Raw genomic sequence first — 16,889 nt, forward strand, 5'->3', positions numbered from 1 at the left:
CAGAAATAAGATGGATGAATGTGTCTTTTTTGCAAGGGAAAGAAAGAGATCTAAGAGAAATGCTAAGGAACCCAGTTATGTTTCTATAAAATCATTGTCCTTGCTATGATATAACTTGGTAGAAATTTATATATACATATTTATATATTCCTTTATCCAAATGAATATTGAAGGCTAAAAGGCCAAGTAGTGGATGGGGTATACTAAGAAGCATAGTCCTTGAGCAATCACATGGTATTGTCTTCGTAACTTTCCTCCGCTCATTGTTTGAATTAAAAAAAAAAAGAAAAAAGGATGATGAGCTAGTTCATAATATATGTTTCACAATGGTTTCTTTGTTGCAAATCTTATAGCACAAGTGGGCTCTGTTGTTGCTTTTTCTCTTCTTAATGGTTAAACAGATCACATGTATAGTAGTCTCAATTACAGCTAAACTTTTATATACGACTTGGAAGACAAAGCCATGTGAACTTTCAAATGCTTATGTCTCTTGCAAATTTGTCAAACCTTCCCAAATGTCTTCAGAACCACTTATTCAGAAGCCTTAGATATGTGTGCATTCATCTATATAAGGGTGCATAACCACACAGCTAAATCATCAAGTCCTCACATTCTCTACAACAAAATATTTATGTCAACTTTAATATTTCGTCTAAAGAAAAATACAAAGGAAGATCAACATGGCATTTGGATTGTCCGGCTTTGTTCAGGGTAAGAAGGCTCTCCGAAGATCACTTTCAGGCATTAAAGAAGTAACTTTGAAGTCTGCAACCATTCCAAAAGGCTGCTTAGCTATCTATGTTGGAGAAGATCAAAAGAAGCGTTATGTAGTACCTCTTTCGTACCTAAATGAGCCTGCATTTCAAGACTTGCTGAGTATGGCAGAAGAAGAATTTGGATATGAGCATCCGATGGGTGGACTCACAATTCCTTGCAGAGAAGACATATTCATTGATATCACATCTCAGTTGAATTGATTGTAATATGTAGCTTTGACATAGATTCACAGAAACACAATTTTGTATATCATATACTTTTACCCTTTTTCTTGTAAAACAAGGGAAAATTTTGACTGGTTGAGAAACTAGTAAATAGAAATTACTCATTTGATTAACACTTGTTCACTTTTCGGTTGAATTCCATTTTTCTTGCTACTATATCTCTTTCTATTCAATGTCTCTCTATTTGCCAACTTCAAAGCTCCCTGGCCTTTATTTGAGAAGAATTTAGAATCAGCTAAAACAATAATATTACTACATCACAAACAATAACATTGCTTATACATATAAATTTATAACTGAGATCAATAATTTCTGCCAAAATGAAGGCACTGATTTTAATGGATGTTTTTACTTTCTTTCTGTTACTACTCCAGTTGGCTTTCATTTTACTGATAATTACTTGATATACTAACACAAGTGTGTGTGTGTGTGTGTATAACTCAATTAGTTTGCAAATTTTGTTTCTTAATCATAACTCCAAATTATACACCTCTTGAGTTAAATTTTCATTGCAGGGACTAGAGATGATATGAGAAAAAGTAGAATATAATAAGCCTTAAACAAACAAACTCACAAGGCAAATACTACAATATGTGTTTCATTTCGCTTTGGAGGAGTAAGCAGCTTCTACCAATAATAAAGAGACAACTTTGTCTAAGAGTAGAACCAAAATTTGTTCTCTGCTTCATCCAAATCAGCTGGTGAAATAATAACTTCTAACTGTGCTGTTGTGTCACTATAAATCTATTAACGTTTCTTTTATTGAAGGCAAGAAGAGGCTGCTGTCACACTTCTTTATATACTGTTATGTGCCAAAACTCAGTTTTCGAAAAATGTGTCATAACAGTCTTGAGGTGCTCTTTGGTCTGACTCAAAACTAAAATTAATGACTATTTTGAAGTGCCAAATTCACAATTTCGCAGTACTATTTTGCAGACCAATATAGAACAAGAAGAAGGACAAGGATTCTAGATCTTAATATAAAGAGATTAAAACATAAATAACACAATTCATTGAAGAAAACCTTTGGTAGTTTCATTTGTATCATTCTCAGGGATATTTTCATTTCAGTCCCTAAGGAAAAGTATTTACATGGTGATAGTATTGGCATTGTTTGCCATACAAAATTGTAACAATCATTTTTGTCAGTAGTTAGCATCTATCTATACTCATCATTAGAAATTGAAGCTAGAAACAAGATTGTTGAAAGCATCTTCACTGCAGGGAATTGTTAGAGCACCCATTGGATGATCAAATCCGAATTCTTCTTCGGCTTGACACAACAATTCTTGGAATGAAGGATGATTCAAGTATGACACAGGGATCACAAATCTTGTCATTTTGTTCTTCCCAACATAAACTGCCAAATAACCTTTTGGGACATCTTTTGCACTAGAAAAAGGCCTCTGAATAAGTTGCTTAGCATGAACTACGCCAGGAAAACGAAAACCCATGATTGTTGAAGTCTCTAAACGAAGAAGAAAGATGAAAATGTAAGCAAAGAGAGAGATCTCAAAGTTCTGCAAAAGAAAGCTCTAGTACTTGAGAATGTGAGGAGTTGAGGTGCTAAAGAACTCAATCTTATGAGTATATATAATCAATACCCTTGATGAGAAATGTAGAAAAGATAACTCTGTTGTGTGGAAATGAATGGTGCTGATTAAGGAGATGGGGTCTAGTGAGTGGCATAATCTTTGAGCAATCACATGGTTGTGTCTTCCAGCGCATTATTATTGATTCAAAGTTGAAAGCCGACTTATTTGAAAGCCACAAAAGAAAAACATTGTTAGTTGGAGGATGCATTAGGTGATCAGATATGTTCCAAAATGTTTTCTCTTTGCTGCATATCATATGTTTCAAGTGGGGTTTCCTTGTAGGTTGTTCACCTTGTTTGATGTCTATGTATGTCACAGTCAAAACCACCAAGTGTCCATTTATGAGTCAGAAGACAAAGCCATGTGAAGATTGAAATACTTATGTTTCTTTTCTAATCCCAACCAAATTAATTGCTTGAGAACCATTCATCTATATATACAGGCACATTACCACAAAGCTCAATCATCAAGTTCTCACATTCTCTATTAAAAAATATTTTGTCCATGGCAAGAAGCCTGCCAGGAGTCACTTTCCAATGTTAAAGGAGCAACTTTGAAGACTACAAACATTCCATAAGGGATAAGGCTACTTTGCAATATATGTTGGTGAATATCAAAAGAAGCCTTACGTATTGTTTTTGTTTCAAGAACTACTAACTATGGAAGAAGACTCAGTTCTCAGAATTGTAAATATTTAGCACTTTCAAGTTCTCAGAATTCTGTTATACTAGTTCGAACCATATGTATGTACTTAGCACTTGCAAGGGTGATTAGGAGAGTGTTCTTTTGAGGGGCAGTGAAGTTTTTGACTGTAAAATAAAAGTACTACTTTTGATCAAGTCGAATAAGAAGAGTAAGCTGAGTTTTTTCCCTTTTGACTCAGAGGAAAAGAACAATGAAGCTGGAGAAAATTAGAGAAAGAAATGAGGAAAAATACTTCATTGATCTGGATTGTCTCAATACAATCCTGTTATTTATACAAGCTAGAAACAGAACAGTTACAAGGAGTAACAAACAGTAACAAACTAAGCTAACTTGTATAACTTGAATCTAACCACCAAAGCTTGGATATAACTGTTAACTCTATGAAATAGTAACAAACAGTAACAAACTAAGTTAACTTGTATAATGGAAAATTTGAGAAAAAATATGAAGTTTGATATTCGCCTTCAAGTCTCATTTTAACACAGTTTGTCTCATTTTGTTTTCGCGCAAGTTTGGAACATCAACAATGATTTTGATCATGATCCAATCGTTTTCTACTTAAAATTTCGCTAGTCCCTAACAATAACAACCACAATTGACTTAAGGTGTTTGGTACAACCATAACAACTAAGGGCTAGTTTAGTACAATTTAGTAAATAGTCAGCAAACAACTTATTGAAAAATTTATGTAAAAGCTACAGCTAAAAGCTAAAGTTGGTACAACTCATATTTTAGTTTTTTTTTTTCTTAAAATTGCTTTTTGAAAAAACTTTATAATGAATGAGTTTTTTTTATCTAAATATATTTAATTATTTATTATATAGTAATTAAAATTAAAATATTTAAAATAAAGTAATATGATAATAACATAAACAATATTTCAATCTTAAATATTTTTATTTTTTTGTAAAAATATTTTATAATTTTATATTTGTTAGATATTTTTAAATATTTTTTATTTTAGTAATTTTATATTAACAAACCACATTAATATAGAGATTTTTTTTTATAAATGTCTGATATAGTTTTTATTATACACTATAATATTATTTTTGTATTTCATAGTATTTTTAATTTATAATTTATCAAACACAATAATTTCATGCTTTAGAAAAAAAATAATTAAAAACATAAAAAGTGAGAGCTTTGCATGACTTAAATTTTATATATTTGTGATTATATCATGACGAGATTATTATACTATGATCATTATAATTAGAATTTTAGCTACACCGACTAGTTATAATATATATATACTATTATATGTATATTTTATATAACTAGATACAAGCAACGTGCAATACACATTTGTTTAGTTTTATTTATAAAATTTATTAATTATTTTTATTAAATTTGTATCATTGTTATATAAATTTCAAATAAATAAACAATATTATATATAAAAGAATGACACAAACATATTAAAAGAAAAATTCAACCAAAACATTTTTATGGTTTTTTTAATATATATATATATATAATATGATAACCATTTTAAATATAAGTGATATTTTTTTTAATAAAAATTAAGATTATGTATTATATATCATTGTTATAATGATATTTAAAAATATTAAAATTTATATTAATATAAGTATTAAATATGTAGTCTTGTATTAAATATTATTATAATAATTATATTTTATAATATTTGAATTTATATTAATATAATTAATAAATATCTATTTTTAATTAGTTTGGAATGTATTTTCCGTTAAATATTTAGAATATTCCGTTAAAGTTAACAAAAACAATGTTAAAACCAAGAATTTACGTTGTCTACACACTTTTTATCTAAATAGATATAACATTTTTGTTGAAGATTACTTTATTAGTGTCTTATCAAAAATATATTTTAATTTGAACATATTTAAATAAATATAATATTTATATTGAAATCTTAGTATGGGTGAATTTATTTTAATAAAATAAATATCACATCTATTTTGGTTTTTTAATATTTAAGAGAACTTTAATCATATAGTTTACCAACCACTCTGTACTTTTTCCAACTCACAACACTTTAAATCTTTAATTTACTAAATACTATGCAATTTTTCCCCGCAGCACAATTACATCTATTTTTGCCTACGACACAACTACAACTATTTTTACTCAAAGTATAGCATTACCAAACTCGCCCTAAGACAGTTAAGTCTATTAATATCTTGTTTGATGTGCAAGTTTAATAATGTAGACCGAGAACATGGAGAAGTATTCTTTTAGGGAAAAAAAGGTTCTAATCAAATAAAATAGATGAGAGAAAACATATTTCCTTGGGAATTATTCAAAAGGACTTATGACTACTTCCTCGTGGTCCCCAAGGAAAAATATTTACAAGATAGTTGGCAAACAAAAAATTGAAATAATAATAAGTTTTGTTAGTAATTTTTATCTATTAGCGCTTACACCCATTACTAGGCATTTAAGTGAGAAATAAGTCTAATAAGATTATGAAGTAATCTTGTTTGAATGGAATTGATAGAGCTCCCATTGGATGATAGAATCCAAATTCCTCTTCAGCTTTGACTCAGCAATTCTTGGAAAGTAGGCTAGTACTCTTATCTAAGAGACTAATGAGACATAGTTTCTAATATTCTTAGAACAACTATATTGGTTTTTTAATGTGCAATTTTCCATGTCATTGATCGATTTGTAAATGTTGGTTGGGCAATACTTCAAAGATCTTAGCTGGTGTTGATGTATTCCAACACAGTTATGCAACTAATTATTTTCCTATGGCACTGTGTTAAGTGATGAGAGGTGTAGAAAGCAATGAGAGGGTTTCAAGAAATTTATTTATGTAATAATAGTAATGAAATTGTACAGTTTCATTCTCCAAGAAAATGGTTCACTGTAAATTTGGTAAATCAGAGTTCTATGATCTGTTTGGTCTGACAACTCAAAACTAAAATGACTATTTTGAAGTGCCAAATTCGTTATTTCGCAGTTTACTTTGCATATCAATATGAAACAAGAAGAATGAAAAAGATTCTAGATTAAAACACAAATAAAACAATTTATTGAAGAAAAACTTTAGCAGTTTCATTTGTATCATTCTCAGGGATATTTTTATTTCAGTCCCCAAGGAAAAATATTTACATGGTGATGGTATTGGCATTGTTTGCCATACAAAAATTGTAACAATCATTTTTGTCAATAGTTAGCATCTATCTATACTAATCATCATTCATTAGACATTAATTTAAGCTAGAAACAAGATTGATGAAAGCATCTTCACTGCAAGGAATTGTTAGAGCACCCATTGGATGATCAAATCCGAATTCTTCTTCAGCCTGACATAGCAATTCTTGGAATGAAGGATGGTTCAAGTATGATACTGGGATCACAAATCTTGTCATTTTGTTCTCCCCAACATAAACTGCCAAATAGCCTTTTGGAACATCTCTTGCACTAGAAAAAGACCTCTGAATAAGTTGCTTAGCATGAACTACACCAGGAAAACGGAAACCCATGATTGTTTAAGTCTCTAAAGGTAGAAGAAGGAAGAAAGTGTAAGCAAAGAAAGAGCTCTAAAAGTTTTGCAAAAGAAAACTCTATTACTTGAGAATGTGAGGAGTTGAGATGCTATAGATATAGAACCTAATCTTATTGAGTATATATAATCAATACCCTTGATGAGAAATGTAGAAAAGATAACTCTGTTGTGTGGAAATGAATGGTGCTGATTAAGGAGATGGGGTCTAGTGAGTGGCATAATCTTTGAGCAATCACATGGTTGTGTCGTCCTTCTCATTATTATTGGTTCAAGGTTGAAAACCGACTTATTTGAAAGCCACAAAATAAAAAAGTATTTAGCTAATCACATATGTTCCAAAATGGTTTTTTTTTGCTGCATATCTTTGTTTCAAGTGGGGTTCCCTTGTAGGTTGTTCACCTGGTGATGTCCATACATATATCACAGTCACAACCAAGTGTCCATGTATGAGTCAGAAGACAAAGCCATGTGAAGATTGAAATACTTACCTTTCTTTTTAATGTCTATACTTATTATGCTTAAGTATGCCAGAGAACCATTCATCTATATATACTTTCACATTACCACAAACAATCATCAAGTACCCACATTCTCTATTAAAAAAATCATTTGTGCTCTAAATGAAAACTCGGAAAGAAAGGTCAACATGGCATTTGAATTGCCTGGTCTGTCACTTTCCAATATCAAAGAAGCAGCTTTGAAGACTGCAAACATTCCAAAAAACGATAATTTTCAGTCTATGTTGGAGAAGGCCAAAAGAAGAGTTAGTAGCTCTTTGTCTCAAGAGCTACTAAGTATGGAAGAAAAAGAATTAGTGGGTGAGTGTACAATTCTTTGCAAAGATGATATCTTCATGGATCTAAGTTCTCAGAATTGTAAATAGCAGCACTAAACAAGAATGGGAGAAAGGTAAGAGGACATCAAGTCCTTTGTATGCAATGGAGAAGATTTCTATATCAGAATCTAGAAGAAAAAAAGACTTCAACCAAATAATTCATTCAAGGAAACGAAATGCAATGACATTCATTTGTATCATTCTTGGAAACATTTCCTTTTGGCCACCCGGTGAAAAAATATTTATAATGTCTTGGCATTGTTTGTCATCATTTTACGTTTCTATAAAATCAATGTCCTATTTAGGATATGATCTAGTATATATATATATTTATATGCATACATATATATTCCTCTATTCAAATGAACTGTGAAGCCTCAAGAGCCAAGTAGTTGGATGGGGCATAGTAAGAAGCAAAGTCCTTGACTAATCACACGGTATTGACCAATCAAAGTTGAGACCAGTAGCTGGATTAGTCTACTTAAGTTTCTTCCTCTGGTTGGTAGAATTATAAAAAAGGATGATGAGTAAGTTCATTATCTACCTTTCACAATGGTTTTTCTTTGTTGCAAATCTTATGGCACAAGTGGGCTTTGTTGCTGTTTTTTCTCTTGGTAATGGTTAGACAGATCACATGTATAAATGTCTCAATTACAGCTAAACTTAAATATATGACCTGGAAGACAAAGCCATGTGAACTTTCAAATGCTTATGTCTCTTGCAAATTCATCAATCCTTCCCAAATGTCTTTAGAACCACTTATTTAGAAGCCTTGGATATGCATGCATTCAAAAAATCCATTCATCTATATATAAAGGGTACATAACCAAACAGCTGAATCATCAAGTCCTCACATTCTCTACTACAAAATATTTTTGTGAACTCTAATACTTCTTCTAAAGAAAAACATAAAAGAAGATCAACATGGCATTTGGATTGTCCGGCTTTGTTCAGGGTAAGAAGGCTCTCCGAAGATCACTTTCAGGCATCAAAGAAGTAACCTTGAAGTCTGCAACTATTCCAAAAGGCTGCTTAGCTGTCTATGTTGGAGAAGATCAGAAGAAGCGTTATGTAGTACCTCTTTCATACCTAAATGAGCCTGCATTTCAAGACTTGCTGAGTATGGCAGAAGAAGAGTTTGGATATGAGCATCCGATGGGTGGACTCACAATTCCATGCAGAGAAGACATATTCATTGATATCACATCTCAGTTGAATTGATTGTAATATGTAGCTTTGACATAGATTCACAGAAACACAATTTTGTAGATCATATACTCTTACCTTTTCTTTAGGAAAAAAGGGAATTTTTTTGACTAGTTGAGAAGCTAGTAAATAGAAACTGTTAGAATATTATTTATTTGGTATATAAAATCAACTAATTGATTTAATATATTAAAGTCAATATTTAATTTATTGACAAAATATTCTAATTAATGGTCAACATTGTTTGTTACCTGATTTTGTTGTTACCCGATTTTTCATATCCCAACTGATTGAGGAAATATCTCAATTTGTGGCAGAGACTCTGATGGTAGGTCTCACTCTATAAATATAGAGTACCGGTCCCCAAGCTCGCTGCTCATTCTGATTTTCAGTAACTCCATCTAAAAGAGTTAGTGAGAGCTTGGAAGCCCGTGTACTCGTTCTAACTTCTGTTCTTTTTTCTTTTGTAGATTTAAAGCTAGATCGAGGTTATCAATAGCAATGGCTGGAGGTATACAATATTCGATCCTTTTTGTATATGTTCATTCTATATATTAATTCCGCTTACATGTATATAGAATTGTTCATATGCCCACTTTCATATTAATCTAACATTTGGTATCAGTCGCCAGTCTACATCTCTGCCTTGCTAATTTTATCTGCATATATATTTATTTGATTTATATATGTCGTCATATTCATATTCATATATATATATATACATATATCTATGTTTTTTTTTGTTGGCCTACATTTAACAAAATTTCTTTTGGTAATTTTATTGTTTTTGTATTGTTTTGTGTTTACATATATGTTATATCTAACATATTTTAGCAATATAAACAAATTATACACATATATTTTTTTATGATTTATAGATGTGCCTATGTCTTCATCTATACACATATATTATATATTCGTGTATATAGTTTTATATATTGTTTGAGGGCCATATTCATAATTTTTTTTTTTTATTATTTTTATTTTGATAGAGAGTTTTAATGTCTCATATTTTTTGATTTTTTGTTTCAAAACTAATTTTCCACATAAGTACCATTAGAAATCCTTCAGATTATTTTTTCTAATGATCTATGTTTCCAAATCAAGTTTTGAGAATCCAAAATCAGTTTTGCAACCTTCATGTACCCGGTTATGGCCAAAAACAATTTTGATATTAAAGTTCGATTTTTTGTTGTTGTTTAATCAATCTAACGTCATGAATCTCTTTAGACATGAATTTCGAACCAATTTGGACAATAAATTTTATCTTGCCAATTTAATTAAAACATATAATTTTGGTAAATTATATATTTGGAAATGAATTAAAATGTGCACTTACTTGATTTTGGTGTATGGTATATTTCTTTTATTCATGCAATATTAAATAATTGTACTATTTTAAGAATGTAATAAATTTTTACAATTAAGTTTGTGCAATTATTTTATTAATTCACGAAATCAGTAAATGATGTTATTGTCTTATTAAGCATGATTTTTTCTGCCATTAAGTATATATATAGAATTATTGTATTTTCGTACATATAATTAATTATACTAATTTGTATGATTATTTTGTTCTTATTCATGCAAAATTTATTTTGAGTATAATTATCTTTAATTTTATATGTATGCCTTTATAATTTTAAATACATTATATATATTCCATTATTGTGCTAGATATATTTAGATTATATTCAAAACATTAAGATAGGTTGAATAATATTTAGCACATTAATCTTCATAATTTATTCATAAAATATTCATAAAACATTTAGGGTGAATAAAATTATGAATAATTCATAAACAATTTTGTGGTTGACATAAGAACGCATGAAACTGAGACAAATGCTCAAATCTAGAACGGTTTTTAATGATCTTCGGACGACCACACTAGGAGCACTACTCTCTGTGATTGCCTATTATGTTATAACGAAATTGTTCTTAGGTCTTCCTAGAGCCTAAAACATAATGTCTAGTGAACCATATAATTTTACATAATTAGGGAGTAGCCACAGCATCTTTAATTATATAAAATTATATATTAATTTGAAAGGATCACATAATGGACAAAATTGTGATTGATTATATAAATATAACAATTTTACCCCACAGGGATTTTATTATATTTATATAATCAATTAGGATAATATATTAAACTAATTTTCTTAATTTACCCACAGGAGTTATGATAATTAATTTAATAGTTTTATCATAAAGTTTAATAAAGATAGAAGTATCAAACCTTACTTTATCCCAAATAATTCGTTTGAATAATCTATCATCCTTTACATCCAATTTTATTAAATTAAAAATTTAGCCCACAGGCAATTTTTGTTTAATAAAATTTCAATCTTCAGCATGTTATACATTGGTAAAACATGACTTCATTAAGCCTCAATCTTCTAAATCTAAGTTTGTTATCCTATTCATGCAGCTTCTTCATCATCCTCTAGTTTCGCTGAAATCCTTACCGAAATTCCTGAGCTTAGGGGTGATAATTTCAAAATCTGGAAGGAACGAGTTCTTCTTCATTTAGGCTGCGCCGACATGGACTACGCAATAAGGAAGGACGAACCTGCTGCAATCACTGCGACTAGCACTGCTGCTCAGATCGCACTATATGAGAAATGGGAGCGGTCCAATCGCCTCAGCATCATGTTCATCATGTCCAAGATCCCTCTGGGAATGCGTGGATCGGTGGAGCAACCTGAGAAAGTCAAAGACTTGATCAAACTGATCGATGAGCAGTTTGACACTTCGGACAAACCACTTTACAACAACCTCATCCACCAGTTCTCATCCACAAAACTCACTGGTGTCAAAGGAGTTAGAGAACATATTTCAAAGATGAGGGACATTTCTGCTCAACTGAAGAAACTCGATGTAGTCATTCCTGAAACCTTCTTGGTCCACTACATCCTTAACCATCTTCCACCTCAATATGGGCCTTTCAAAATTTCCTACAACACACATAAGGACAAATGGAGTATCAATGAACCGATAACCATGTGTGCTCAAGAAGAAGCAAGGCTCCTGCAGGAACAAGGTGAAAGTGCTCACATGGCCACCCAAGGCAAGAAACGCAAACCATCCAAGAAGGACAAGGGGAAAAATAAAGTGCCTCCCCAAGGCGATATAAAGAAGGATTCCATCAAATGTTTCTTCTGCAAAAAGAAGGGACATGCGAAAAAGGAATGTGCCAAGTTCAAGAAATGGATGGACGACAAAGGTAATCCAATTTCATTCGTATGTTATGAATCTAATATGGCTAGTGTTAATATTAACACATGGTGGATTGATTCTGGATCGACAATTCACATTTCAAATTCCTTGCAGGGTTTACAAAACCTAAGGAAGCCAGTGGGAAGTGAGCAAAGCATCTTATCCGGAAACAAGATGGGCTCACATGTGGAGGCTATAGGAACGTGCCATTTAGTTTTAAGTAGCGGTTTTGTTTTAAAGTTAGAAAAGACATTTTATGTACCAAGTTTCTCTAGAAACTTTTCCGTTTCAAGACTTGTTCCTTTTGGTTTTTCCTTTACATTTTCAGACAAATCTTTTAATTTATATAATAAATCTGAATGTGTTGGAAATGGTATTTTGTCTGATGGTCTTTACTGCCTTAATTTACAAAACAATACCGCTTATAATACTGTGCACGTTCACGCTGGCAATAAAAGATGTGTTATGAATGAGAATTCCTCTACCTTTTGATTAATACATGTTGTCTTTTCGGTTGAATTCCATTTTTCTTGCTGATATCTTTATATCAATGTCTCTGTCTTTGCCAACTTCAAAGCTCACTGGCCTTAATTTGAGAAAAAATTAAAATCAACTATGACAATAATATTGCTGAATCACAAACATTACCTTAACATTGCTTCTAAAAATAAATTTGTAACTGAGATCAATAATTGTTGCCAAAATGAAGACACTGGTTTTGATGAATGCTTCTACTTTCTTTGTTACCAAACTTAGTTTTCATTTCACTGATATTTACTTGGTATACTGACTCAAGTATATATATTACCATTGAAAATTCTTCTATATATATATAAATAAATATATAACTACATTAGTTTTCAAATTTTAATTCTCAATCATAACTCCAAATTATACAACTCTTGAGTTGAATTTTCATTGCTAGGACTAGAACTGGTATGAGAAGAAGAAGAATATAATAAGCCATAAAAGAGCAAAATCACAAGGCAGAGGACTACAATATGTATTTCATTTCCCTTAGCAGCTTTTTTTTTGACAAAATTTCCCTTAGCAGCTTTTACCAATAATAAAGAGACAGCTATGTCAAATAGTAGAGCCAAAATTTGTTCTTTGCTTAGTCCAAATGAGCTGATGGAATAATAACTTCTAAATGGGCAATCAAAATTAATAAGATACATATGCACCAAGTAAACCAAGAACATAGACAAGTACTCTTTACAAAGAAAAAAAAAGGATCCAATCAAATAAAATTCATGAAAGAATATTTTTAATGTATTTATTTGGAATCAATCTTGGAGACACATGGTCCCCAAGGAAAAATGGTTACAAGGTTATTTGACATTGTCTGTCAAAAGAGAAAAAGATTGAAATAATAATAACAAGGGTTGTTAGTAATTTTCATGTATCAGTGTTACACTCATGATTCGGCACTGAAGTGAGAAATAAGAGTGACAAAGGCATCTTCTTGGCATGGAATTGTTAGAGCTCCCATTGGATGATTGAATCCAAATTCCTCTTCAACTTGATTCAGCAACTCTTGGAAGGAAGGCTGGTTCAAGTATGACACAGGAATCACAAATCTCTTCATTCTGCTCTCAATCCCAACATAAACTGCCAAATAGCCTTTAACTGGAACATCTTTTGTGCTTGAAAAATGTCTCTGAATCAGTTGCTTGGCATGAACTGCACTCAGAAATCGGAAACCCATTCTTGTATTGTGTATGTCTCTAAAGAAGAGAGAAGCAAAACTGGCAGAGATGTATTAAAGAATTTGCAATGAAAGCTAAATACTTGGGATGCTAGTGATCCTAATCTTATGTGTATTTATACTCAATTCCCTTGATGGGTTATGTAAGACAGATACATATCTACTGCATTGAATTGAATGGTCAAGATCATAGGGAAAATTAGCTGGATTGGGGTCTAGTGAGGAATTTTCCTTGGGGCACTCACATGATATTGTTTATATTTTCCTAGTTCACAACTGGCTGATTTAAAAACAATGTTGATTCATTTGGCTCTGCAATTTTCTTGCTCTTCTCAGTCCCACCACACCAACTCAGAGCTCAAAATTTGCAATAGTATGTCTTAGGCATGTCCAATATCCTAAGATTTTCATATCAAAATCAGAGATATCTTCCATTTAACATCTTTTCTGTTATTCCAGCTGTTATTGGTGCATAATGATACATGTAGTTATCTACTACACCATTGGTTGCCTACTTATCTCGTGGCACAGAAGATTTCGGCATATTCATGGCTTTTTTCACTGTTTACACAGGCCACTCACTATGTTCTTTGCAATAAAACACATAAATAAATATTTAAGAAGAATATCATGTGATGACCACAAAAATCTAGGCTCTTTCTACGCAACCAGATTATCAACCACAACTAATATGAGGCTTGTTCTATCAAAATATATGATTAATTTCAAGTGGGGTTTTCCAGTATGCAGTCCTTCACAAATTGGATGAACTACAAATGTTAAAGATTCAATCAAACCAAGTTCTTTTGACAGAGAACAACATGTGCAACATGTGTAATTCGCAGAGGCTATTGATCATTGCAGTCCTTTTTATATGTTTGAACTGTTTCTGAAATAGTGAGCTGCAGATCATACATTTTACTATGGTGGTTGGATTTTTTCATCATTCCTCTAGTAAAATTTAGAATAAGAAAATGAGCAAGGAATCTATATCAGAATCTAGATGGACAAAAGTTTCAAAAAATACTTGATGTAAAGAATTCATTTATATCACTCTTGGGGACATTATTTTTCAGTCCTCAAGGAAAAAATGTATACATGGTAATGTTATAATGACATTGTTTGCCAAGAAAAAATTTTGTAACAATAATTTTTGTCAGTGATTCTCATCTATGAGTGTGTGTACTGATCAATAATCAACAGGCATTCAATCGAGAAATTCGATCGACGAATTCATTTTCTGTGCAGGGAATTGTAAGAGCTCCCATTGGATGATCAAATCCAAATTCCTCTTCAGCTTGACTCAGCAACTCTTGAAATGAAGGCTGGTTCAAGTATGCCACAGGGATCACAAATCTCTTCATTCTTCTCTCTCCAACATACACTGCAAAATAGCCTTTTGGGACATCTTTGCTATTAGAAAAAGGCCTCTTAATGAGTTGCTTAGCATGAACTATGCTAGAAAAACGAAACCCCATTATTGGAAAGTGAACAAAAAGGAGAAGAATGGGAAAACTAAGAGATCAAAAGGTACTGCAAAGGAAAACTTTGATAGTTGAGAATGTGAGGACTTGTGGTACTACGGAACCTAATCTTACAAGTATATATAACCAACACACTTGATAGAACATGAAAGAAATGAATAAAGACTAGAGAGGCCATTAATGGGATGGGGTCTATGAAGAGGAGTAGAGTCCTTGAGCAACCACATGCTATTGTTATTCTTCTTATCATTAATTATTTAAAATACTCATTCACATCAGCGGAACTTTCTTGCACTTGTTCATAACAGCCCCACAACATTAACTCAGAACTCAACATTAGTTACAAGATGTCTTAGGCATGTCCCACAGCCATGAAATCACATTTTCATATCAATATCTGCTCTTCCATTGGCTGTTTCTGTATTGTGGGACATACTTTAATTAATTTACCATACTTGTATTCCCTGTTTTCTAGTAGAGAATCACTTGTATAAAAATCTTAGGCTTTGTTCATTCCAAATCTCGTCTTAAAATACAGCACATAAGTGGGGATCCCCTTTTTCTTAGTGGCACCAAATTAGTTTTAAGATGAAACTTAAGGACAAGATTAACAATGTTTTAAATGCTAATGTCTCTTACGGTATATATAGTAAATGTTGTACCATAAACAAAGTGTTAGGATTCGTTAAATATATAGTGTGAATAGTTTTATACATAATAGTGTAAAGTCCTAACGGTTTCACATAATGTAAGTGTGAAATTAGACTTTTCTTTGTAGGCATTTAAATATTACAATTGTTACAATTAGTATTAAAAAAGAAAATAGTTTACAAATTCCGAATAAGGGTCCCACTGAATATGATAGCCAATTAGAGTGGTAACTAATTACAAACATAACACTATAACTAGTTACAATTTTTATTTACTGACTCCAATTTTTAGAATAGTAGATTACAAACATGAGACAATACTTGGCTATAATCTTTAGAGTGGTAACTGGTTACAAACATAACATTGTAATTGGTTATAGTTTTTATTAACTAGTTCCAATTTTAAGAGTACTAGCTAGTTACAAATATGACACAATAATAATAGGCTACAAACTTAGAGAGGTAACTGGCTACAAACATGACACTATAACTGGTTACAATTTTTATTAGTTGGTTCCAATTTTAAGAGTAGTAGCCAGTTACAAACATGACACACTTATAATGAGTTACACACCATAATGGGTTACAGTTTTTAGGGTAATAATTAGGTAAAAACGTAGCACAATAACTGGTTACAAGTTGCTTTTGTTTTTCAGAATTGGTAATCAATTTCAGGTCGTGCCCATTAATTTGGGCTGTACAAATATATTTTCTTTATATATTATATATTTAATCGTACTCTGTATATGTATTTTGTTGGTTATATAGCATACAAATATAAGAGCTAGTGTTTTAACTTAATTTAGATAGCATACTAATATACTAAGAACTAGTGTTTTAAATTAATTCAACCTAGGCCCTTTTTAATATTTTTATAAGTTTTAGTTCAACTCTTTTTTACTTTATCACTATTTTTTATTAATTAATATTATTTAACCTTCGACTACCTAGTACATCTTCATCGACGTCAATTTTTTTTTACCT

At 31.3% G+C, this 16,889-nt stretch overlaps 5 protein-coding genes across 5 annotated transcripts; 2 read left to right on the forward strand and 3 right to left on the reverse strand.

The window, feature by feature from the left end:
- The first annotated feature begins 593 nt into the window (after window positions 1-593).
- On the forward strand, window positions 594-1,149 carry LOC133789058 (auxin-responsive protein SAUR21-like). The gene has a single exon (XM_062226773.1). The coding sequence runs from the start codon at window positions 681-683 to the stop codon at window positions 975-977; it is 297 nt and encodes a 98-aa protein (XP_062082757.1). The 5' UTR covers window positions 594-680; the 3' UTR covers window positions 978-1,149.
- Window positions 1,150-6,309: 5,160 nt separating this feature from the next.
- Window positions 6,310-6,891, reverse strand: LOC133789060 (auxin-induced protein 15A-like). Its single transcript, XM_062226775.1, has one exon. The coding sequence runs from the start codon at window positions 6,775-6,777 to the stop codon at window positions 6,502-6,504; it is 276 nt and encodes a 91-aa protein (XP_062082759.1). The 5' UTR covers window positions 6,778-6,891; the 3' UTR covers window positions 6,310-6,501.
- Window positions 6,892-7,384: 493 nt separating this feature from the next.
- Window positions 7,385-8,922, forward strand: LOC133789059 (auxin-responsive protein SAUR21-like). The gene has a single exon (XM_062226774.1). It carries the CDS (start codon window positions 8,560-8,562, stop codon window positions 8,854-8,856), a length of 297 nt encoding a protein of 98 aa, XP_062082758.1. The 5' UTR covers window positions 7,385-8,559; the 3' UTR covers window positions 8,857-8,922.
- A 4,461-nt stretch (window positions 8,923-13,383) lies between these two features.
- On the reverse strand, window positions 13,384-14,133 carry LOC133790084 (auxin-induced protein 15A-like). The gene has a single exon (XM_062227663.1). The coding sequence runs from the start codon at window positions 13,769-13,771 to the stop codon at window positions 13,481-13,483; it is 291 nt and encodes a 96-aa protein (XP_062083647.1). The 5' UTR covers window positions 13,772-14,133; the 3' UTR covers window positions 13,384-13,480.
- Window positions 14,134-14,791: 658 nt separating this feature from the next.
- On the reverse strand, window positions 14,792-15,357 carry LOC133790085 (auxin-induced protein 15A-like). Its single transcript, XM_062227664.1, has one exon. The coding sequence runs from the start codon at window positions 15,247-15,249 to the stop codon at window positions 14,968-14,970; it is 282 nt and encodes a 93-aa protein (XP_062083648.1). The 5' UTR covers window positions 15,250-15,357; the 3' UTR covers window positions 14,792-14,967.
- Between the last annotated feature and the right edge of the window lie 1,532 nt (window positions 15,358-16,889).

This window comes from Humulus lupulus, chromosome 7 (genome assembly GCF_963169125.1).
Source record: "Humulus lupulus chromosome 7, drHumLupu1.1, whole genome shotgun sequence".
In the NCBI taxonomy this organism is placed as follows: domain Eukaryota; kingdom Viridiplantae; phylum Streptophyta; class Magnoliopsida; order Rosales; family Cannabaceae; genus Humulus; species Humulus lupulus.

Excerpts from the sequence above, each read along its gene's own strand:
- LOC133790084 (XM_062227663.1), bottom strand. The coding sequence starts at position 13,771 with ATGGGTTTCCGATTTCTGAGTGCAGTTCATGCCAAGCAACTGATTCAG.
- LOC133789059 (XM_062226774.1), top strand. The coding sequence starts at position 8,560 with ATGGCATTTGGATTGTCCGGCTTTGTTCAGGGTAAGAAGGCTCTCCGA.
- LOC133789058 (XM_062226773.1), top strand. The coding sequence starts at position 681 with ATGGCATTTGGATTGTCCGGCTTTGTTCAGGGTAAGAAGGCTCTCCGA.
- LOC133790085 (XM_062227664.1), bottom strand. The coding sequence starts at position 15,249 with ATGGGGTTTCGTTTTTCTAGCATAGTTCATGCTAAGCAACTCATTAAG.
- LOC133789060 (XM_062226775.1), bottom strand. The coding sequence starts at position 6,777 with ATGGGTTTCCGTTTTCCTGGTGTAGTTCATGCTAAGCAACTTATTCAG.